The sequence below is a fragment of the Ictalurus punctatus genome, unplaced genomic scaffold, assembly GCF_001660625.3.
Source record: "Ictalurus punctatus breed USDA103 unplaced genomic scaffold, Coco_2.0 tig00000011, whole genome shotgun sequence".
NCBI classification, from domain to species: Eukaryota; Metazoa; Chordata; class Actinopteri; order Siluriformes; family Ictaluridae; genus Ictalurus; species Ictalurus punctatus.
The window spans coordinates 100,566-124,820 of NW_026521095.1; the positions used below are offsets into that span (position 1 = coordinate 100,566).

Sequence of the window (24,255 nt, forward strand, 5' to 3'; positions counted from 1 at the left end):
ACAGCACATCAACCACCGGTGCCTACACCAGAAAGATACGCTGGGGAACGGGAGTGCTGTCAGGGCTTCCTATTACAGTGCACTCTCTTCTTTGAGAGTCACCTGGACATGTCGGAGGCCTGTAAGCTGACTCATTTCATGGAGTTGCTCACCGGGCGCGCTCTGGCATGGGCTACTTTGGAATGGGAGCGAGGAGGCGCCGTCAGACCCTCGCTCGCTGATCTCCTCTCCCGTAATCGACGAGCTTTTGACCATTCCCCCGATGGGTGGGAGACCAGACAGGAGCTCCTGTGGATTAAACAGGGCTCACGGGACGCGGTGGATTACACCCTGGAGTTTCGCACCATTGCGGCCCGAAGCGGTTGGAATGAGCCAGCGTTCAAGACCGCTTTCCGGCAGGGGCTGAATCCGGAATTCGTGCGAGAATTAGCCTGTCGGTACGAACAGATGTCACTCGATGAGCTCATTGAGCTAGCTACCCGGCTGGACCGTCTCCGGCATACCAACCTCTACTCGCTGGACCATCCTCATCATTCAAGGACACACTCATCATTCGTCAGTGCCCCCACAAGAGACCTCGAGGGGCCGAAAGGAGTAAGGACAGCCAACCTCTGCCTCGCCGGGTTAGTCTAAACAAGTTGTACCCTGTTCAGACATTTGAGTTACTGATATTACTGGTTCACTGTGGCCATTCTTTTGTTCTTTCAGCACTACTTGACTCCGGAGAGGCCGAGAACATTATTGATGAAGGGATTGCGCAGAAACTTGGCCTCCCTGTATGTCCCCTGCTCCAACCACGAGAACTGCAATGCTTAGACGGGTCCCCCATTGGGGGAGGAAAGATTTCTCACAGCATGTGGCCAGTTAACATCCAAGTCAGTGCCCTCCACTGTGAAACCATCATGTTATATCTCACTGTTTCCACCAGACATCCCGTCATTCTCGGCCTACCTTGGCTAGTGCTGCACAGCCCCCAAATGTCTTGGGCTGACTGACACATTACCCACTGGTCCCTGTATTGCACACACAATTGTTTGAGGGGCCCTACTATTCCTTTAGCTACGACGACGGTAGAGAGCCCCCTGTCCCATGTTCCGGTTAAAGTCCCCCCTGAGCATAGTGAGCTCCAGGAAGTGTTCAGCAAGGAAAGAGCCAGCTATCTTCCACCTCACCGACCCTATGACTGTGCCATTGACATCCTACCCGGGGCCAGTCCACCTCGGGGCCGTATGTACCCTCTCTCTCAAGCAGAACAGCGGGCCATGGAGGAATACATCCAGGAGGCTCTCCAACAGGGGTACATTCGGCCCTCCATGTCTCCCGGGTCGGCTAGTTTCTTCTTTGTGGAGAAGAAAGGAGGGAGCCTCCATCCATCTATAGATTATTGAGGCCTCAACCAGGTGACTGTGAAATACAAATATCCCCTGCCTCTCATTCCCTCCGCCCTGGAACAGCTTCAGGCTGTGACCATTTTTACAAAGCTGGACTTGCGGAGTGCGTATAATCTGATCCGCATTAGGAAGGGGGATGAGTGGAAAACGGCCTTCAGTACCACCTCCGGGCACTATGAATACTTGGTCATGCCGTATGGGCTCGCTAACGCTCCCTCTGTGTTCCAGAACCTAATCAATGATGTACTGAGGGACATGCTGGGGAGGTCGGTCATCGCATATATCGACGACATTCTGGTATATTTGACGTCCCGCAAGGAAAATGTTGAGCATGTCCGGCAGGTCTTGCGTCGCTTACCAGCGGTATGTGAAAGCCGAGAACTATGAATTCCATCAACACACGATCTCATTTCTCTGATATATCATCAACCCGAAGGGTGTCACCATGGACCTGCGCAAGGTACAGGCGGTCACGGAGTGGCCCACTCCTCGAACCGTGAGGGAGCTGCAACGTTTTCTCCACTTTGCAAATTTCTACCTACTGTTTATCAGAGATTTCAGTAAGGTAGTGCAACCTCTGACATCCCTTCTAAGAGGTAAGCCTCGGCGGCTCCTCTGGACCTCAAGCGCCCAGGAGGCTCTAGAGAAACTTAAACGGGCCTTTACAACAGCCCCCATTCTCAGGCACCTAGATCCCTCCAGGCTGTTCGTTGTAGAGGTCGACACGTCTGAGGCAGAAGTAGGGGCCGTCCTGTCTCAGAGATTTGGAGACAGACCAAAGTTGCACCCCGTAGCATTTTTTTCTCGGAAGCTGTCATCCGCTGAACGCAACTACGACGAAGGGAACTGAGAACTCCTGGCCGTTAAGCTATCCCTAGAAGAATGGCGACACTGGCTGGAGGGAGCCGCACATCCCTTTATTATTTACACTGATCACAAGAATCTAGAGTATCTGAGAACCGCCAAACGTCTCACGTCCTGCCAGGCCTGCTGGTCCTTGTTCTTCACCCGGTTCCAGTTTACTCTGTCCTATCGGCCCGGAACCAAGAATGCAAAGGCTGATGCCCTGTCTCGCATACACTCCTCAGAGGGGCAGGAGGACCAGGAACGGTATATCTTGCCCCTGACCAGTATTGTTGGAGCCCTGGTGTGGGCCCTAGATAAGGCCTTAGCCCGTGTTCCCAAGTCACGTATCCCGGCAACTTGTCCTACCGGAAGACAGTTCGTTCCAAAGAGGTACCGTCAGGAACTTATCACCTGGGCCCACACAACACTAGCGATGAGTCATCTGGGAGCCTGTCCCACTTACCATCTATTAGCAGAGAAGTATTGGTTGCCCTATATGCTTAGAGAGGTACAGCGCATTGTATCCTCATGCTCTATGTGCGCTCAGTCTAAAGTTCCGCACGCTCTACCCGCCGGGAGGTTGGTACCATTATCCACGCCTGACCGCCCGTGGTCCCACCTGGCCCTGGACTACATAACGGACCTGCCAGATTCACAAGGGAATACTGTAATGCTAGTAATCGTTGATCGGTTCTTGAAGTCCCTGCACCTTATTCCACTAGAGGCCATTCCCTCCACCTTCACCACAGCCGAACTCCTATTCCAACATGTGTTCCGATACTTCGGGATCCCAGAGGAGATCGTAAGTGATGGGGTCCCCAATTCACATCTCACGTCTGGGCCAGTTTTATGGAGAAGCTGGGGGTCACCGTTAACCTCATGTCGGGGTACCACCCACAGGCTAACGGCCAGGCAGAACGGCTTAACCAAGAGGTCATATGGTTTCTCCACCAATCCTGGAGACTGGAGCCACTTCTTGTCATGGGTGGAATATTTGCAGAATTCACTACGGCACTCTGCCACCCAGTTAACCCCATTTCAGTGTGTCTTGGGCTACCAGCCACCATTGTTCCCCTGGAATGCCTCTCCCACTGACTCATCTGTGGTAGATGAGTGGTTCCACCGGAGTGAACAGGTCTGGGAGCGCACCCACCAATGGCTAGTGCAGGCCTCTTGCATTGCCAAACAAAAGGCAGACCGACGCCAGAGAGAGCATCCCAAGTATTAACCAGGGGATAAAGTATTGCTGTCCACCAGAGATTTAAAGTCACATCTCCCGAGCAAGAAACTACAGCATAAGTACACTGGCCCGTTCCGAGTCATAAAGCAAATCAAGGAGGTGACATACCGCCTGGACATACCGCAGCACAGTCGTATCGCCCCGTCGTTCCATGTTTCACTCCTCAAACCAGTCATAACAGGCCCCTTGGCCACGTCGGTGCCGGAGGACCACCCACTGGAACCGCTAGAGATTGAAGGCCGCCCAGCCTACCATGTCCACGAGATCCTGAACTCCAGATGGAGGAGGGGCAAGCTCGAATACCTGGTAGACTGGGAGGGGTATGGCCCAGAAGAACGGTGCTCGGTCCCAGCACAGGCCATCCTGGACATGAGTCTGGGCACCGTCGCTTATGGACATGGCGGAAGGGGACTACACTTCCCAGCCATGCCCGTGCTCAAGTTCACCTGAGTATTTATCACCAACACCTGTGCAGCTGACGAAGTTATAAAAGGCCTCTTTAAGCGTTGCGCCCTCATGAAGTAAATGCTTAGTTCCTGTGACTTAGTGATATTACCAAGACTTAGAATTAATCTAGCTTTCCCGGTATTTCTACTTCCCTGACTGTTCTCTACAGTTAGGATTCCTCGCTTTTTCGCCGTTGGATTATTCGCTGTTATTCATCTGCTTTCCGCGCTTCATCTCACTTCGCTCCTGCACTCGTCACCCTGCCCGTCTGCGCTTGTCTCCAGCAGGTAGCATAACAGAAAGACCTGCCACCCATGGTTGAGAGACAAAATCTAGGGACAGAGAGCACTCCCAGCCCAGAGGACCTGAGAGAGCGGGGTGGGTTGTAGGGGAAAAGCAGTGCACTAAGATAGAAAGGTGCCAAACCATGAAGTGATTTAAATGTGAGCAGGATTATTTTATATTTAATACAAAATGAAACCCGTAGCCAATGCAGTTCAGAAAGGATTGGAGTAATGTGAGCTGAGCGCTTGGTATGTGTGAGAAGTCTAACGGCAAAGTTTAAAATATATTGCAACCTAGCAATAGAATTAGCAGGTAGACCAATGAGGAGAGCATTGCAAGTCAAGCTGTGAGAAAATAAATGCATGAACCAGTGTTTCAGCATCTTTAAGGCAAAAGAAGGGACGGAGGCGATTAATGCGACGCAGGTGAAATAAACCAATTTTAGTTGTGGGGTTTATATGAGCTTCAAAGGTGAGGGAGGGATCAAAGATGATGCCTACATTTATTACAGTACTAGTTGATTCGATAATAATGATCTCAGTTTTGTCCATGTTAAGTTTTTAAAATTGGAGTTATTTTCATTGACACATGCTGATAGTGGACCAGTCTGGAGAGTGGGAGCAGATCTACAAGCTGTATAGATGTCACGTAATGGACACAATGAAGGTAGGAAGGATGCAAATGCAGATAAAAGATTTATTATATGAGAGACAGGCAGACAAATTCAAATCATGAAACATAGACGTGGTCATCCACAGGCAATAGGTCAGGCGATCGGCAAACAAGGCAAAACAAGAATCGAGATCAAAACAATAACACACGAATCGAGAAACAAACGCTTGGTATATGGAAACTCACGTAATACTTCGCAAATGTTTAGTGTTCAAACAGTCTCTTTTATGCGTGGTGTGATTGTGTGTGAGATTGCATGCAGGTGTGCATGATTAGAATGAATATGAGTGTTCTGGGAATTGCATCCATGGCGGGCCATGTTTGTAGGCCACAGTGCAGGATGGGGAATGTAGTCACTGGTATATACAGTATCTCAAAAAAGTTAGTACACTCCTCACATTTTTGTAAATATTTGATTATATCTTTTCATGTGACAACACTGAAGAAATGACACTTTGCTACAACACCAGACAAGCCACAAGCAGCTTCAACTCAAAGGCTCTGAACATTTGATAAGACTCAAGCTAAAGTAAAATATAAAACTCTATAAGCAGTATTTGATAGTAAGTCATACACTGAGGAAAACAGGATGCTCAACAATTTTTTTTTTAACTTACAGATGTTTGACAAATTAGACCACATTTTTTTCTTTTCAGCATACAAATGAACTTCAAACGATAAATGGATGAACTTGGCATTAAAAACAATAAATATATTGTATATTGTATTAAATGCAGGGGGACATAAGGGTTTGCTGTTGCTGATCTCAGTTCAGCTCAGACAACTGTTGTTCACTGTCCAGTGTTCAATCAAAGTAATTCTGTTTATTACCCAATGCAATTATTTCCAGGATGCCCACTAAATAATCAAACCTTCTGCATGAAACCCAAACAAATGCTGTTATCTGGGTTGAAGTTAAGAATGATTGTGAATGATTACTTTGTCAGACTATTTATCATTGATATTAAAATTATTTAAAAATGCATAATTTAAAATTAAAACACACAAATCATTATTTAAGCCATACTTTTGTAATACATATGAACATCCAGTTCACATATCAATTGTTTCAAAATATAATGTAATGGCACATATTTCATTAGAATTTATTATTGCCTACTAAATACTAACATTTTATATAGACATTCATATGATTTATATGCTACTGTTTTTTTTTTTTTTAGAAAAACATTCAATTCTATTGAGGAACAATAATTTAATAGCATTCAGGAACTAGTGTAAGGTATGTATTTGTAATGTTGTAATTCATATCTGTTTCAGTAAATATTTTAAATGCTATTATATAGATTTCTTCTTTTGAACGCTACCTTGTGCACCCACCTAGTAGCAGAACAAACAGTCACATAAGTCATACAATTGAGAGGAGCTTTGAAAACATAAGAGCATGTCACAGGTCAAGTAGTTATTGGTCCATACAGCAGAAGAAAGGAAATTATTAGTCTATGTAATATATGGCAGGAAAAGCAACTTGGAGAAAACATTAATGATCACTGTTGGAGTGTTTGGTAACACTTTCTAATTCACAATATTAAAGTTTATAAATAAAATGATAATAAAAGTGCAATGACACAGGAAAAAAGTATTGAACTTCCAAAAATAAAAAGCAGTTCTCCAAGGCAAGGTAAGACATGGAACCAGCTGAAATCTGTAATTAATTATACCCTCTATCTGTGCAAAATAATATGGGTTAGTAAATTGATGGTCTATAAAAAGGCTTTTCACTACCAAGGTGTCACACAAGAAACATCTCATGAAGGGTAAAAGCAAATAGCTCTTTCTCCAAGACCTTCACAAACTTATTGCTGCAAAACACATTGATGGAATCGGATACAGACGTATTTCAAAACTTCTGAATCCTCCAGTAAGCACCATTGGGTCCATTATCCGCAAGTGGAAGCAACATCACTCCGTCATCAACCAGCCATGCACAGGAGCTCCTCGCAAGAATATTCAGAAGAGTAGCCCAAGAGCCAAGGACCACTCAGAAAGAGCTCCAAAAACACTTCTGTGTTTCACACAGGTGCCATCGTCACAGAGAAAACAATAGGCAATGCACTCACTGCTCACGCTCATCCCGCAAGACTCCATTACTAAAGAAAAGGCATGTCGAAGCTCGTTTAAAGTTTGCTACAACTCATTTGGACAAGCCTATGAAATACTGGGAGAGTGTTGTCTGGTCAGACGAGAGCAAAACTACTTTTTGGCTGTCATACTACACACTATGTTTGGAGAAGAAATGGCACTGCACATCACCCTTAAAACACCATAGCAACAGTGAAGTTTGGAGGTGGAAGCATCATGGTGTGGGGCTGTTTTTCATGGTAATGGCAGACTTCATATAATTGAAGGAACGATGAATGGAGCCCTTTACCGGGAGAATCTTGAGAAGAATCTGCTACCATCCACCAGGATGATGAAGATGAGAAGTGGGTGGAACTTCCAGCAGGACAGCGATTGAAAGCATATGTAACCCAGGGGTAAAACTTAGATATAAATAAATAAATAAATAAATAAATAAATAAATAAATAAATACGTCCTGAGTGATTATTAGTATCATCCAATACGAAGTCAGGGAGCTGTTAGGACAACAGACTGTAAGATTGAGACTTGTTACATTCCAGCCAATGGGATGGCTCAGCCCGCCTTGAGATAGGAATAGACTGAGTAGTAACTGAGGCATTGTAGCGGTATGTTGATTCTGCTGTTACGGGTATAAATTACCAACAGTGTAAAGTGCCACGAGAGAGTCTAAGTTGGAAGGCATGCTAGAGTAATGTACCGTTCTCTTGCACTGGTGAGTTTATATCCATCAACTTATATGCGACATCTGCCATTTTACATTATTAACCTCGGTATAAACGGCGCTAGCCGCCACGCCTCGTGTATAAACGGCGCTAGCCGCCGCACCTTGTGTTGCTGTATGCTAGCTGTAAGCTGTATGCTAGCTGTAAGCTGTAAGCTAACGGTGAAGGTGCGTTATCGTCGTTAATAAGTTGTGTATATATTAACTGATAAATAAAGGATATTTAATGGTATTCTGTACTCAGGACTGCTACCACAGGTAAGTGGAGTAGCTCTGTTGAGATGTATGTTTTAATTGTATTTTTTGTCAAATGTTAAATTGAGTGTATTAACTGTTACACCTTGAGACCTAGTAACTGTTGAAACACTGATGTTAGTGAATATTAGTGGATAGCTAATTTTCAGGCCCTACAACCTCGACCTAGAACCTGATTGCAGTTAGGAGGTTGCAATTTCAGCGCACTACGCCAAGAGCTTTGATTTATTTCCCCCTTGGCCCAAGGGATCAGGTAGAACTGTGTGCACATTGACACTTGTTTCCTTTAGAGGAGGACACTCAGATTCACTGACTCGGTACTTGGTAAACCGAGGGACTGTGAACTCACCGAGACTCGAGTTTAGTTAAGTTAGTAGTTCGATGTGATCTGATTTGATTACCACATTGTTTGAAGGATGTTGTGTTAAATTAATTTTTGCACTGATACTATAATTGCTGTCAGAGGGGTAGGCTGTTTTCTTAAAAACAAGCCTGGGATCACCAAAGACCTGAAGAAACTGCTGAAAAAGAAGAAGCAGGAGAAGAAGACGACTATAGTATCTGTCAGACAGACCTCAGTTTGTGTGGCTGTGGAGCTGCCTGTCTGAGTGGTTACTGAGCAGCACCAGAACACCACAGGGAACTGTGCTATCCCCATTCCTCTTCACCCTGTACACCAGTGACTTCAAGTACAAGTTAAAGCCAGAGAAGCAAGGCAGGGTAAAACAAACTGATAAAGAAAGGCTGGTTTTAATATGATTGCGGGAAGATTCAGAAAACCATTATCTATCCCGGATGATGTATCACATCCCCTCCATACCCTATTGGTCAAACAGTGGAGCACCTTCAGTTAAAGACTAATTCAGCTCAGCTGTAATAAAGAATAGAATAGGAACAGCCATCACCTTGTACAACAATTCATCATTGTTCCTGGACATTATTATGCATTAGAGCCTACTCTTAGAATATGTTCATTGGGCATATTGTATGTTACATTTTTGCACTTAATTTCTATTTATGTCACTGATGCTACTTATCATATTATTCCACTGTACAACTTTGGGTGCTCTGTTGATCAAAGTTACTTTGCTGCACACCCATGGTTTCATATCTACTGTTTTACATGGTTTGCACCATACATTACATTACTCTTCTCTGGGGTTAATACTCCAATATTGCAGTGGCACTTTCACATCACAAAGAGGATTTGTGTATACAAGGCTTTATTCAGTTTATACTTTATGTTGTTGTTGTTGTTGTTCTTTCAGCTGCTCCTGTTAGGGGTCCCCACAGCAGATCATTGGTCAGCACATTTGATTTGGCACAGGTTTTATGCTGGATGCCTTCTTATTTTATCCGGGCTTGGGACCGGCACTAAGTACAACCCCCAGTGGCTGGGTTTTCCCTGCACGGGAATCGAACCCGGGCTGCGGTAGTGAGAGTGCGGGATCCTTAACTGCTGGACCACCAGGGACTCACTTTATAATTCATACTGTTAATAATCCAGTATTGCACTGACACATTCAGATTTACTCAAAGAACTTACACAATTTACATACGAATATACTCACTTTATTTCCTATAATATATTATATAATTTTTACTGAATTTTCCCCTTGTTTGCAGAAATGTATTTAATTAAATCCAATTATTTGCTATCAAACAAGATCCTGGCAGCTGTAGAGTATTTTTTTTAAGTAGCTCAATTTGACTAATCTTTCAACTTTCCAGTTTGGGTGAACTTATGCCCAGGATAGCCTCAGATTCCGGTCCTTGGCTGACAGGTGTGGACCCCAATGTGGTCTTCTGCTGTTGTAGCCGATCCACAACTAAGTTTGATGTGTTGTGCATGCTGAGATGCTTTTCTGCTCATCATGGTTGTAAAGAGTGATTATTTGAGTTACTATATCCTTACAGGCAACTTGAACCAATCTGGCCATTTTCTTCTTCATCATCACTTATCAACAAGACATTTCCGCCCACAGAACTGTCACTACCAGCCCATCTGGTACTACTGGCTGATTGGATAACTGCATAAATGAGCAGGTGTACAGGTGTTTTATTCAGGTGGACAGTGTTTGTATATATTGGGGGGTTCAATAGGGGCTCAGCAGTAATAAGTAATAATCGAAATATCATACATAAGTACAACAAAATAACAACAACAACAACAACAACAACAACAACAACAACAATAATAATAATAATAATAATAATAATAATAATAATAATAATAATAATAATAATGCACATATTTCAGATAAGGTAATTTTTCACATTTTTACAGATCCAAGAGAGAAAAGGACAATAAGCACAGTGAGAGAGAGACAGTGAGTGAGAGAGAGAGAGAGAGAAAACCAAAATATTTAACTCAATACAATTAAACAATCTATGTGTCAGAGCACTATATGGAACACTGGAAGTATAACAATGCTTAGAAATGAACAGTTGGTGTAGTACACATTTGGCATTGTTATGTAGTAGGAAGTGGTTCACATTTCTCCAATGAGCAACTCACCAATTTTTCTTTTTCTTTTTTTTTTTTTTCTTGCATGAGAACCAATATAACTGTGAACATTGTTTATCTTGTTTTTAATTTTCTTGTTTCTGCTTCTTTAATTTGGATTACAATTTTTTCATTTAGTCATTAGATAGTCAATAGCCAGTTAGCAAACTGACCTTGGGCCAAGATTGGGTAAATGTGATATTGTCCACTGGGCCAATATTGGACCACCAGCATACATAAACCTTAAAATCGACCTTGCCAACACAGGCCCAACCAACATAACATAAACATAAATACCCAAAATGGACGTTTGGTACCTGGGCATTTGTGTAGTTTCTGATTTGAACTTATGACTACAGTTTGTCAGAATGGTTGTGCTTAGAAATGTTTACAGTCAAAGGCCTTCCATAGACACTTTGATATTAATCCCTGAATATTTGTTAAATTTCTCTGCTATCTTAACAACTCTATGATGTCGGCTTGACTGTACATCTATGAACAGAGCCTGTCTTTGATAACAAACAAAGGTCCTGCACTGGGTCTCAGTTTTGAGAATGAGATCTTCTAGCTGTGTCAGAGCCATATTGAGGATAGTGTTGGTGAATGGACAGCCAGGCTGCAAAAGTCTGAGTTCCCCAGAAGAACCTTGGACTTCAGGAAGAAAGCAGTCCAGAATGCTGAAGTCTGGTGGTGGTGCAGAGGGGATTTGTTTCAGATTCCAAAGAAGACTTTGTTCCAGGAAGGACCACCTGATTTTTTGGGTGCAGATCTCAAAGGTCATAATGAGGAGGGTGTCCACCTTTGGTATCTTTCTTCTCTTGAAAGAAGGGGTAATGAAAGCACTGAGGCGTTTGGCCAAAAGTCGAGAGAATATTAAATAGTCCACACTGATGTGTCTGTCACCTGAAAGATGAGATTCTTTGAAAGCTTCAGGTACATGTTTGTTCTTTACCATGAGATTGAATTTTATCTTTAATAATTCTGTTATTGGACATTGAAACCTTTTGTAATATTCTATTTCCAACTGATTAGATCGTTGCTTTTCTGAGTCAGTCAAAGACTTCATGGCACTCAGTATTTCTGCCCCATTAATCTTCCCTGGTCTCCTGTCAGGATCATATCTAAATTCTTTCAGCATTGACGCTACAATTGGAATTTTATTTTGGGACTGCTTCTGGACTCTGACTTTTAGAACAACAGGATCATGATCAGAAATATCATCACTCTGTATCTTAATTTTACACCCCCTTTCTATTTTGTCCTCTGCCATAAAAAACATGTCTAACCTGGAGTAACACCCATTCTGATATCGTGTAAATCCATCATCAGTTGAGTGTAAGAATGACCAGCTGTCTCTGAGATTCAGAGATGCAGTAAAGTCTTCTAATTTATCTCTTAATCGTGAATTCCTTGAAGATGGAGGTCTCCGATCTAATCTGGGATGCAAAACTGTGTTGAAATCACCTCCAACCACTAGCACACCCTCAGCTGTTTCCATCAAGTACTCTTTCAGTCTACCCAAGACATTTCTGTCTGACTTGTGATTGTACACATTAACAAGAGTGTACAGTTCACCATACAGATGACAGAAGAGCACAATGTAACCTCCACTGTAGTCCTCATCATGGCAAATGTACTCAAATGGTACTTTGTCTCTTATCAGTATGGCAACTCCTTTGCTGCGGGAGCTGTGCACAGTGAAGAAGATTTTCCAGTCTTTTCCTGTCTCATCTTCCAATATTTTGTAACACTTTGGTCCAATATGTGTTTCTTGTATGAAGGCAATATCAGCCCGAAGGTTATTGAGGTTGCTCAACACATTTGCAAACTTTTTTGGTAAATTCGGGGTGCTTTTAACCCCACGAATGTTCCAAGTGACGAAACGAAGGGTTGTATATATTCGGGACAGCATTGGGGAACCTGTGTAAATATAAAATCTTGATTATTTTATAGTATGATTTATGGATTATATGGCTGAACAGATTGATCAAACCATAAAGTAGCAATGTCTATATTTTCTATTTTTAGAATGGATATTCTTGTTATACACTCACTGTCTACATTAATAGGAACACCTGTACACCTGCTGATTTATGCAATTATCCAAACAGATAATCATGTGGCAGCAGCACAATGCATACAATCATGCAGATACAGGTAAAGAGCTTCAATTAATGTTCATATCATTAATTACACAAGTAGATGTTGACCTGCATTACTGCCTGTCACACCTCTTCTGTAGCCCATAGGATTATCACTCTTCCTTCAATGTTGCCCACATGCCTAACACAACCAAAACATACAGTCCTCTCCAGTGACTAAAGCTGTAACAAGCCCCACCATTAATGTATGCCAATGGTTCCAAATGGTTTCTTCCGGTTACACCTAATACTCAGACATGCTTTCCTAACACAGGTAGAGCTATACAGACCTTCTCAGTGACTAAGGCTGTGACAAGCCCCACTGGCATCGTTAATGCATGCTCAGTGCCACTGGTTCCAAATGGCATAGGTCAGCTGCAGGGTTATCAGCCAGGTACCACAGTGCAACAACGTTTCGCTCCTTTAACCCCAGAACTTCTCCTGGTGACTTCTCCCTGTCACCCCCTGCAACTGGACTTTGGGTTAAATGATACTACTCTAACATTTTTCCTTCCTCCTCACCCAGAGCTAAAAAAGCTGCTTTTCTCAGCTTCTTCAGCCAGGTCTTTTGCGGTCTTCCACTGGTTTGCTCCAGTTGCTCTCATACCCCTCAGGAGGTGAACAATTGATGTTCCAAAAAATCATAGAATCCTGCTTCTACCGGGTAGATGATCATTCTCCAGCCAACCTCCTTACACTCAGCAACAAGATCTGAGTACCGAGTACTTCATCCCATGGGGCAGTTAGCTTGATGAGGAGCACGGTCTTTGCACCGCTGGACCAAATCACTATATCAGAGCAGATACTTGTGTTGGTGATTAAGGAACTGGAGCTTCCTGCCAAGACCAACTCTTATCCTTCAGTCCTGAGTTATGGTTAGGGTTAGTCTTTGATGGAACTCTTGGTGTGGTGCTTGTATTGCCCCCACCTTCTCTGACAATTTGGATGTGCTGACACACTGGTGCAGGATGACCTCATCAACAACATCATCCATGTAGCTGCTCTGGGGGTCCAGATGGCAATTTGACTCCTCCCACCATCTGTCTTGCTTCAATGAGTATCACCTCAAAGTTGACCACAAACAAGATGGGGTAGATTGAACATCCCATGGCAATTCCTACCTCCAACTGCTGCTGCCATCCAGTAATTGCCCTGGAGGGCAAAGCCTATCTGCATGTCCTTGAAGTAATTTGAGACCAGGCTCCTGATAGATGTCAGGCATGTGGAAAAACTCAGTGGCATAGTTGATAAACTGATGAAGCACTGGTCCATACCAGTTGATTTATTTATTTTTTCTTATCTTCAACTGTCCAGATCCTGATGTGCCTTCTGCTGTTGTGACCCATTCACCTCAAGGTTTGATGTGTTGTGTGTTCTGAAATGCTTTTCTGCTCACCACAGTTGTAAAGAGTGCTTATTTCAGTTACTATAGACTTCCTGTCAGGTCAAATCAGTGAGGTCATTCAACTCTGAACTATCTCTTCAACTACCGCACGGTTTTCAGGCTGCAGACCCTTCACTTACAGGATGTTTATTTATTTATTTATTTTTCAAATTGCTATGTATTTTATTTTTGCTGCTGCCACATGATTGGCTGAATGGATAACTACATAAATGAGAAGGTGTACAGGTGTTCCTATTAAAGTGGATGGTGTGTGTATTGTGATATCACTGTTTTTCTATATTATATTATATTATATTACATTATATACCACAGCACTGTTGAATTCTCAATTCATGATACATTAATTTTTATTATGTTAACATTGCAGAGGGATTTGTATGGTGGATGTGCCACATAAAGCCTAATAATAAATAATATATAAATGATTAAGTGTTATTAAACTAACTCAAAATGTTACTTAATAAAGAAAAACAATTGCTTATATCTGTAATAAATGAAATGATAACAGGATCCAGGAACCTATTTGTTTTGTGGATATTCCACAAGATTAAATCTGACTGTAAATGGAAAAAAATTAAGTTGTTTCATAATGCATTTCGTGGTTGTAACAGTAACTCCACTTTGCATCATCCCACATCTCATTACCACATCGTTTTCTTATAACAGCATGCCTCATTCTGTTCATTCTGTTTTATTATTTACTTATATTATATATTAGGCAGAATATTCTTCCTAATATATAATATAAGGATATATATGTAATTAGGAAGAAGTATGTTGTCATGTTTCAGAAATATATTTTTATTTATATTTAATAAATGGAATGTATTGTTAATTGACTATTTATTTTTAATTTAAAAGTAATTTTTTAAGTATCAGTATGTTTATGTTGTAAGTAATATATTTTCTTTTATTAATCAATAATACAAAGGTTATTATGTAGAAGTTGGGAACTTACCTTGTGCACTGAGCTGGCAGCAGAAATGAAGAAGTGAGTTAGAAAAAGAATCACATGAGTCAGATGATTTACAGGAACTCACAGGTGTTGTAGCTGTCTGGTAAACAGCTGGTGCATAAGATTTACAGAAAAAAGTGACTGTGCTATGTAATATATGGCAAGAAAAATAAATTTAGCCCTTATTTCAAACACAATGGAAAAGAAAGAAGGAAAGTAAAAGCAATTTGCTGCATGCACACACACTTTTGTGCCCCATTTGCATGAGAATGTTTATATTTCCATGATGATTTGTTTAACCCTTTAAGACATACGAATATGTGTTTCTGAACACAAAACAATCTAGAAATTGTGTGCCCAAGAAAAAAATCAAAGCTGTATTTACTGCAAATCTAGCAAGAACATGGAGAATTTAACGTGTTAAACGAATGAAGTTACAATAGAACAGTTAACAATAAAACACTTTATCAACTAATAAATTCTACTAGAAGTCTCGTGTGTATTATATGTACAAATCTATTCCTGTTTTTATGATTTGGGCATGGCACGTCAAGTTTGGAAGCAAAAATCAAAATGTAGCTTTTCACATTTAAGCGCTCGATCTTGTCCTCAAAGCAGCTGCTGCTCACAGCATGTTAGATATAAACACAGACTGGTGCAAATGTCCTCAAGCAGTTTCTTTAGCATATAGTCTCTGCTTGAAACTCCCATTCAGATGCTCAGTGCAAATAAGTCAAACTGCCTTAGCTAAGCCTCAACACATTTACAAAGATATGAATAAAAAATGACCTCAGCTGGCTTTTGCATAGTCAAATCTAACTTAGATGAAAGACAAATTCTGGATTCACTGTAAAATAAGGTATGAAACGAAAGGATATTTAACCTCTTGGCAATAGTATAAGAGAAATTCTACATTTAACAGCCATTAATAAGATAGATTAGTAGACAAATTAATGATTTGGAAACGAAATAGCTGTTAAAGTGTGAAATAATTTTTCACTGTAGTGTTAGAGCTGGTGTGAAGCAGATGGATGAGTTAGGAGAGGAGCTTAAAGCCAATGGCTTGTGTGTAATGTTGGTGGTTAAAAAAAAAAAAAGTTCAGTAAGAACAACAGGGTAGTGGAGGCAGTTGACTGAAGGAAATCAGCATGAGCCAAATGTGCTTTGCATACATGGGTGGAAATGGAGAACAGGTTCAAGGCGTAAAATCAATTAAATGTTGTTGTGATTCACCTGCTTAACCACTAGATCTCCTCTAATCTGTACCACGTACATTTTCATTAATGATTGAGGAGTTTGGACTGTTGGCATTGAAAACATGTCATCTGTACCGTGAACTGTACACACTTGTAAATAAAACGTTCACACTAATCCAAGTATCCATGTTTATTAAAAACCCACTAAAATATTGACATAAAATCTAGTGACAGATAAGAGAGGAAATACATTTCTTAGTTCTGTTAAAAAAATAAAAAGCTCTGTAGAGGTGATTGTGTGTCATAAACATGATTTGGAGTATGCATGGTCATATATTGTGCAAAGATGCAGCCAAAGATAAATGTGCACATTTTATTCGATTTATATCGTATTAACCTGCACAGGAAACTGAGATGTAACTACTAATAGATTGGAAATCTTTAGATCAGCCTTTATTTTATTTTAGGTACTGCAAATAGATCTATAACTATTGAATTCATGACTTACACACATTTGTTAACACAATTTTACAAATGTACATATTGTATATAGTGTAACTAGAGATTACAGCGCTAATGATCTAGTGTCTAATGTTACAAACACATTATATCAATATTTACAAATATTTTTATTATCATAGTTTCACATTGAATAGCAATCTAATTTATTAGAGAGCTATACATCTTACTGATCAACTGAATGATTTTAAACAGGTACCAATATATTGCAGCTCAATTAGTAATGAAGGAATACAGTATATTCAAGGGTCTGTGAAAATATGTACACTACAATTATAATTATGACTACACACATGGGCAACTACATGAACTGTTATGTATTATTTATTAATAGTCAAATGCGGACGAATATTTTCATATCTATTATTGATGTAGTTATGAAAGTTAGTATAATGAGTTACCAACCATGTGTAAACATAAGTTTCATATTTTTAAGGATAATTGATAAGTTTTACATAGGACATAATTTATTTATTCATAGTACTTAGGGTACTGAAATGAACAGTAGCATAACATAATATTTACAAGGCTGGATGCGTAATAAAGGCAATGTGATCTGATGAATAAACTGTCCAGCTTCATTTAAAAAGCTTGTTTGTTTCTTTCTTTTTAATGGATGAATACATTTTTTACTCTATTCATCTACTCTATTTATGTACTATACCACATATGTATTTGTCTGCAAAGTTAGTGTGCAAAGATGAGGAAAAAAGTTTCCTGTTTTTCCAGTCGATCATTACATTCTGAACTGCCAGTGCAGTTTCCTTCAGAACTACTGGAGTAAGCCTTGTGCCTGTTATGCCTTATACATGTCTTGTTTTCATATCATTCCAACCCTTGGGCTATATACGTGTACACCTTTGATTATACAGTTAGCATTGCTTATTAAAATAAAACGTCGAAAGAGTAATAAGCATTTAACTGATTAAAATAGCTGACCACAAGTTCATTAATTAAGCATTAAGCTGGTTCACTAAGAAATGAGTTTTCAGAAAAAAATTCTACCTTTGTTTAATAACTCTTTTGAAATGAATGCTAAGCCACAACAGCAACTGAAAAAAAAAGAACTAGCTAGCTAATTCAACAAGAAAATTTACACATCTTAATTAGCTAGCTAACAAACTAACTAATGTATAAAACCTTACTATATACTGGTAGCTCGTTTAATGATGAATCTAATCTAATCTGATGGAGAATTTTAAAGATTAACATTTTATTAACAAAGGCAAAAAAAAAAACAACCAACAGTTTAAGTATATATAATGATCACTAAATCTACTATTACTGTCAAATTGCTACCATTTATACTTGTTGCTGTTAATAGATACAAGTATATGTCCTTATAGAATAGAGATGAATCCAGTAACGTGAGCTCATGAAGTGACTCTCAATATAAGTAACTATAGACAGCGTCTAAAACCCTTGATATTTCTCTGAATCTGTTTTAATTCTGGATCTAGAGATGCCAGATTTTTCTGGTGTCCTCACATTGCCAGGAGGCTATTCTAAATTGTCTCTATGTATGAATGAGTCTGTAAAAGTATGTCTGCACGGTGCTCTGTGATGAACTGGTGTCCCATTCAGAGGCTATATTTGGTGTGTCTCCCAATGCCATTTTTTGGGTTTGTTGCATTGCATAAAAATCAGAAGAGTTTGCTGGAAATGTGAGAACCTACTATAAAACTTGAATACCCTTACAGTGCTGCTTGAGTCAAAACTGTTTGGATCCTTTACAAAGCATTTCATTATAATGACCGTATGAATTTATGAAAACAATTTCTTTCAATAAATTTGGATAACGATTATTTAAGAATGACAAAAACATGCACAATTAATGTACAAGTGTTAGAATATTTTACATAATTCTGTTGAATTGTTGCATCTGTTAAATCTGTTGCATCTCTGTGCACTTTGCATGGTGTGTGAGCTACAGTATATGGAGCAACAGTACAATTAATTAATTAATTAATTAATTAATTAATTAATTAATTAATTATTATTAGTAGTATAGAAATATGATAGAAATATAATTATATTTTGGAGTTCAGGCATTCAACTCAAATCAACATCCCACTAGTAAAGAAAGAGAAGTAGCTCTTTTCTAAAGTTCCATGAACATTGTTGCCACGTTCCGCATATATTGTGTTTTGAAGATAGATACTGAAAATCATAAACGTGGACCACTGTTAACTGTTTCTCATTTTGGTATGAGTTTCACGTCTTTCTGTATAGTTTTGAAAACTTGACAACCATCCCCACAAGTATTAGCAAGCTGTTCTTTACGCCCAGTATTAAACAAAAACATTCGTGCTTGCATCCCAGTCTCTAAATCTGTACAACAATAAAGTCGTTTATAATCTGCATGATAGTTAAGTATAGTGTAAAATTAAACTGTGGTAATATAATAAAATAATAATAACATTACTATTACTACTACTACTACTACTACTAATAATAATAATAATAATAATAATAATAATAATAATAATAATGTGTACAGCATTTAATAAGTTCCAGCTCCTGATCACCCTTTCCTTCTGATTGTGTCTAGTTTTCTACACTTGTCACACACATTTATGTGCTTTAATCTTTTCAATCTATTATGTGGCATTCTGTAAGCCTAATTCCTGAGTCGTCCTGGAATTTCTCTAGTACCCTAACAACTTTCCCCCGTTTGCTCTGGTCTGCATGTATGAGCAGTGCCTGTCTGTGAAAGGAAACACTGGTCCTGCACTCGGTCTCACTCCTGAGAATCAGATCTTCTAGCTGTGTCAGAGCTAGATTGAGGATAGCGTTGGTGAGGGGAATGCCAGGACGCAGACATCTGAGTTCTCCTGAAAAGTTTTGGACTTTAGGAAGAAGGCAGTCCAGAATGCTGAAGTCTAATGGAGGGACAGATTGTATCTGTTTTAGTCTCCTGAGGGTTTGTTCCAGGAAGGACCACCTGATTTCCTGTGGGCCTGGCTCGAAGGTCATGGTAAGAAGAATATCAAACTTTGCTTTCTTCTCTCTCTTCAGAGAAGGAGTAATGAGCACACTAAGGCGCTTGGCCAATATTTCTGAAAATATCAAACATTCAACATTGAAAATGTCTCCTGAATAATAAGCTTCAGGTACCTGCTTATTCTTTAACATTATGTTATACTTTCCCTTTAAGGTCTCAGTCAACTGACAACAAAACTTTTTATAGTAATCCACATCCATTGTATCAGGTCTTTGTTTAGAGTCAATCAAAGACTTGATGGAACTCAGTATTTCTGCCCCATTAATCTTCCCTGATCTTCTGTCAGGTTCTTCATCAACTCTAGTTTCCTTCAAAAACAAGGCTACCTTTGGAATTATATTTCCAGTCTGTTGCTGCACTTTGAGCTCTAGGACAAGAGGCTTGTGATCTGAAATTTCATTGCTCTGTATTTTGCTACTACACACCCGTACCATTGCATCGCTGCACATGAAAAACATGTCCAACCTGGAGTGACTCTCATTCTGACGTCGTGTAAAGCCTCCATCAGCAAAGTGAAGGTATGACCAGGTGTCTCTGAGATTCAAAGAAATAGTAAAGTCTTCTAAAATAGCTCTTAGTGAAGACTGCTTTGTGAGAAGAGCTGAAGATAACCGATCAAAGCTGGGATCCAAAACAGTGTTGAAATCACCTCCAACCACTAGCACACCCTCAGCTGTTTCCCTCAGATAGTCTTTCAATCTAGCCAAGACATTTTTGTCTGCCTTATGATTGTACACATTAACAAGAGTGTACAGTTCACCATACAGACGACAGAAGAGCACAATGTAACCTCCACTGCAATCCTCATCATGGCAAATGTACTCAAATGGTACATCATAGCTGATCAGTATTGCCACTCCTTTACTGCGAGGGCTGTGTACAGTGAAGTAGACATTCCAGTTTTCAACATTCTCCAAGATTTGGTAACATGTTGGCCCAACATGTGTCTCTTGTATGAAGGCAATATGAGCCTTTAGGGAAATGAGGCTGCTCAACAAATCTGAAAACTTTTGTGGTGGGCTTTTAATGCCACGTGTGTTCCAGGTGACAAAACGGAGCCTTTTTTTCACTATTGATGCCATAGTTTATGATTGAACCTCTGTAAATAAAGTACAGAATTTAAAATCACAGATATAAAAAAAAAATTGGTCTATTATATATTATGTATTGTATATTTAAAGGATCAAACAGCACCTCTTTTAGTTATTTCATATCGGGCCATAAATTTATGAATGAGTTTTGAGAGGAGGTCATTTTATGAACACAGTTCTCTATTCATTGTGTTCTCTCACTGTTTTCAATACATACTCACTTTTTCACTTACAGTATATAAATGAAGAATTGTGTAATTCTGATTGAAAGATATAATTTGGTTCAATAAGTATCAATCTCAAAGTAAGTACTATATTATAAAGATTTGCCTGTTAAAAATATACCTTGTTCTCAGCAGTCAGCTGGTGGTACAACTAAAAGAAATTAAGAAATAAGGCATTATTGCACATAAGATTTAATGTACATAGTGGAAATGTTGTACACAAGTCAATTACATCACACGTGTGTTGGGTAACAGTTGGGAAATTATTTCGCACTTGAACATTTTTTGTTTTTATTACATGAAATTCTATAAAGGAAAAATAGTTTGCAACTGCTTTTTTGTTTTATTATATATCCGTTAAAAATAGAAAAACAGATGCATTTGTGCAAAATCTGCATAGGTTTATGACTTTCCATTTAAAAAGCAAGCTGTACTTACCTTAAAGACCAGACAGGCAGCTAGTAAGCGCACACTGGATCAAAGAATGCACTATTTGATTTGTATTTGATGCTCCTTAATCACTTGCTGTCAGGTCTCAGGTCAGACAACTGTTAAGTAAAAGGCTCCATTGTGAGTAAGTGATTTTGTTTACAAACTTATTTTTTTCCCGAATGTCTATGTTAAGCTAATGGCCTCACTGATCTTTTATATTTACTACTTTGGGATAACTACTGCAATTAACCAAAGCAAGCAATTTATCATGGTTGTAGTTACAAATTAATTATTATAATTATTTTTTAAGTTTCACTTATGTAGAAATCAAGTGGTAAATAAAACACTAACACAAATTTGTACTTAGTTGATGATCATTGTTTAAAATGATATCACTTAAATCTGAAACAAATCAAGATTTAAGCCATACTTGTGTAAAACTGAAAAGCATTAACACACAATTCACATGCCATTTGCTTCAAAATATAATGTAATAGCACATTTGAATAACACATTTGAATTGATCACTGCCTGCTAAGAACTAATATTGCAATTAAATGTGCAAAAATAAAGAATTCACAACATTAAAGTTCATAAATAAAGTTATGTGTAATAAAGTGGAATGACACAGGAAAAAAGTATAGAACACGCTAAGAAAAAGCAGTTCTCCAAGGCAAGGTAAGACAAGGAACCAACTGACATCTGTAAGTAATTATACCTCCTATCTGTGCAAATTAATATCAGCTGGGTTAGTAAATTGATGGTCTATAAAAAGGCTTTTCATTACCAAGGTGTCACACAAGAAACATCTCATGATGGTTAAAAGCAAAGAGCTCTCCAAAGACCTTCAGAACCTTATTGTTGCGGAACATATTGATGGAATCGGATACAGACATATTTCAAAACTTCTGAATCCTCCAGTAAGCACCATTGGGGACATTATCCACAAGTGGAAGCAACATCACTCAACATCATCAACCGGCCACGAACAGGAGCTCCTCGCAAGATTTCTGACCAAGGAGTCTGAAGAATTATCAAAAGAGTTGTTTGTTTTAGCTGAAATTAAAAAAGGGGGGGCTGAGAATTATCAAAAAAAGTAGCCCAAGAGCCAAGGACCACTCGGAAAGAGCTCCAGAAACACTTGGAGGTAGCAGGTGCCATCGTCACAGAGAAAACACTAGACAATGCACTCCACTGCTCACACTCACCCTGCAAGACTCCATTACTAAAGAAAAGGCATGTCAAAGCTCATTTACAGTTTGGTACGAATATAATTTGGACAAGCCTATGAAATACTGGGAGAGTGTAGTCTGGTCGAGAGCAACATGTAACTTTTTGGCTGTCATACTACACACCATGTTTGGAGAAGAAATGGCACTGCACACCACCCTAAAAACACTATACCAACAGTGAAGTGTGGAGGATGAAGCATCATGGTGTGGGGCTGTTTTGCATCACATGGTACTGGCAGACTTCATATAACTGAAAGAATGATGAATGGAGCCCTTTACCGGGAGAATCTTGAGAAGAATCTGCTGCCATCCACCAGGATGATGAAGATGAGACATGGGTGGTCCTTCCAGCAGGACAACGATCCAAAGCATACAGCAAAGGAAACTCTCAGTTGGTATCAGAGAAAAAAATCAAGGTGTTAGAATGGCCCAGTCAATCACCTGACTTGAATCCAATCGAACAAGATTTAAAGACAATATGTTTAGAAGAATGGGCCAAAATCACACCTGAATACTGCCCATTAATTTCTTCATACAGGAAGCGTCTTGAAGCTGTCATTACAAACAAAGCCTTCTCCAAAGTGGCTTAGTGGTTAGCACGTTCGCCTCACACCTCCTGGGTTGGGGGTTCGATCCCCTGAATACTGCCCATTAATTTCTTCATACAGGAAGCGTCTTGAAGCTGTGTCTGAAGCGTCTTGAAGCGTCCCTGTGTGTGCGGAGTTTGCATGTTCTCCCCGTGCTGTGGGGGTTTCCTCTGGGTACTCTGGTTTCCTCCCCCAGTCCAAAGACATTCATGGTAGGCTGATTGGCATGTCCAAATTGTCCGTAGTGTGTGAATGGGTGTGTGAATGTGTAGGTGATTGTGCCCTGTGATGGATTGGCACCCTGTCCAGGGTTTACCCCTTGTGTGCCCCATGCTCACTGGGATAGGCTCCAGGCTCCCTGTGACTCTGAGAAGGATAAGCGGTATAGAAGATGGATGGAGTTAAAAACTTTTGTCCCGTGTCATTCCACTTTATTACACATAACTTCATTTATGGACTTTAATGTTTGGATTTCTTTATATGTTTGGATTTCTTGAGTTATACCAAAGTCTGGTGAAAATTTCATGTGAATAGCCTCATTGGAAATATATTTACTGAAAAAAAAATGTTGATGCGTTCAATACTTATTTCCCCCACTGTAGTTTGCCATCCTTTGTTTTGCTAAATGTTTTGACAATGTCTGAACAATGAATCAAGTGGCAGGTTTTTCCATGTTTTAGCCAACAAAACAGGTTGGTTTAAATTCTTCTCCTGGCTTTCTCCACACAAACACCATACCATCCGATCAATCCAAGTTAAAACTGGATTCATCTGAAAATGACTTATCTTATATGGTATCTGGGAACTGATCTTGTGCTCTCAACTGGTGGCAGAAATGAAGAAGTGAATTTGACTAATCAAAAGAGCCATGTGATTTACAGGAACTCTGAAAAAGTGGAAGCATTTTACATTGGAAAAGCACATCACAGGGGTTGTAACTATTGTGTAAATACTTGCTGCATAAGATTTACAGCAAAATGCAGTGATTGCTTTAATTTATAT

The 24,255-nt window shown here is 39.8% G+C and overlaps 2 protein-coding genes across 2 annotated transcripts; both read right to left on the reverse strand.

Moving 5' to 3' along the window:
- Positions 1–8,276: 8,276 nt before the first annotated feature.
- LOC128631117 (uncharacterized) lies at positions 8,277–15,206 on the reverse strand. The gene is made up of 2 exons (XM_053679232.1): positions 14,972–15,206; positions 8,277–12,387 (listed from the first exon to the last, which is right to left on the reverse strand). The coding sequence occupies exon 2, from the start codon at positions 12,377–12,379 to the stop codon at positions 10,862–10,864; it is 1,518 nt and encodes a 505-aa protein (XP_053535207.1). The 5' UTR covers positions 12,380–12,387; positions 14,972–15,206; the 3' UTR covers positions 8,277–10,861.
- A 3,362-nt stretch (positions 15,207–18,568) lies between these two features.
- Positions 18,569–22,271, reverse strand: LOC128631116 (uncharacterized). The gene is made up of 3 exons (XM_053679231.1): positions 21,441–22,271; positions 21,124–21,153; positions 18,569–20,786 (listed from the first exon to the last, which is right to left on the reverse strand). The coding sequence occupies exon 3, from the start codon at positions 20,767–20,769 to the stop codon at positions 19,276–19,278; it is 1,494 nt and encodes a 497-aa protein (XP_053535206.1). The 5' UTR covers positions 20,770–20,786; positions 21,124–21,153; positions 21,441–22,271; the 3' UTR covers positions 18,569–19,275.
- Positions 22,272–24,255: the final 1,984 nt, after the last annotated feature.

Coding starts and splice junctions, on each gene's coding strand:
- LOC128631117 (XM_053679232.1), bottom strand. CDS start 12,379: ATGCTGTCCCGAATATATACAACCCTTCGTTTCGTCACTTGGAACATT.
- LOC128631116 (XM_053679231.1), bottom strand. CDS start 20,769: ATGGCATCAATAGTGAAAAAAAGGCTCCGTTTTGTCACCTGGAACACA.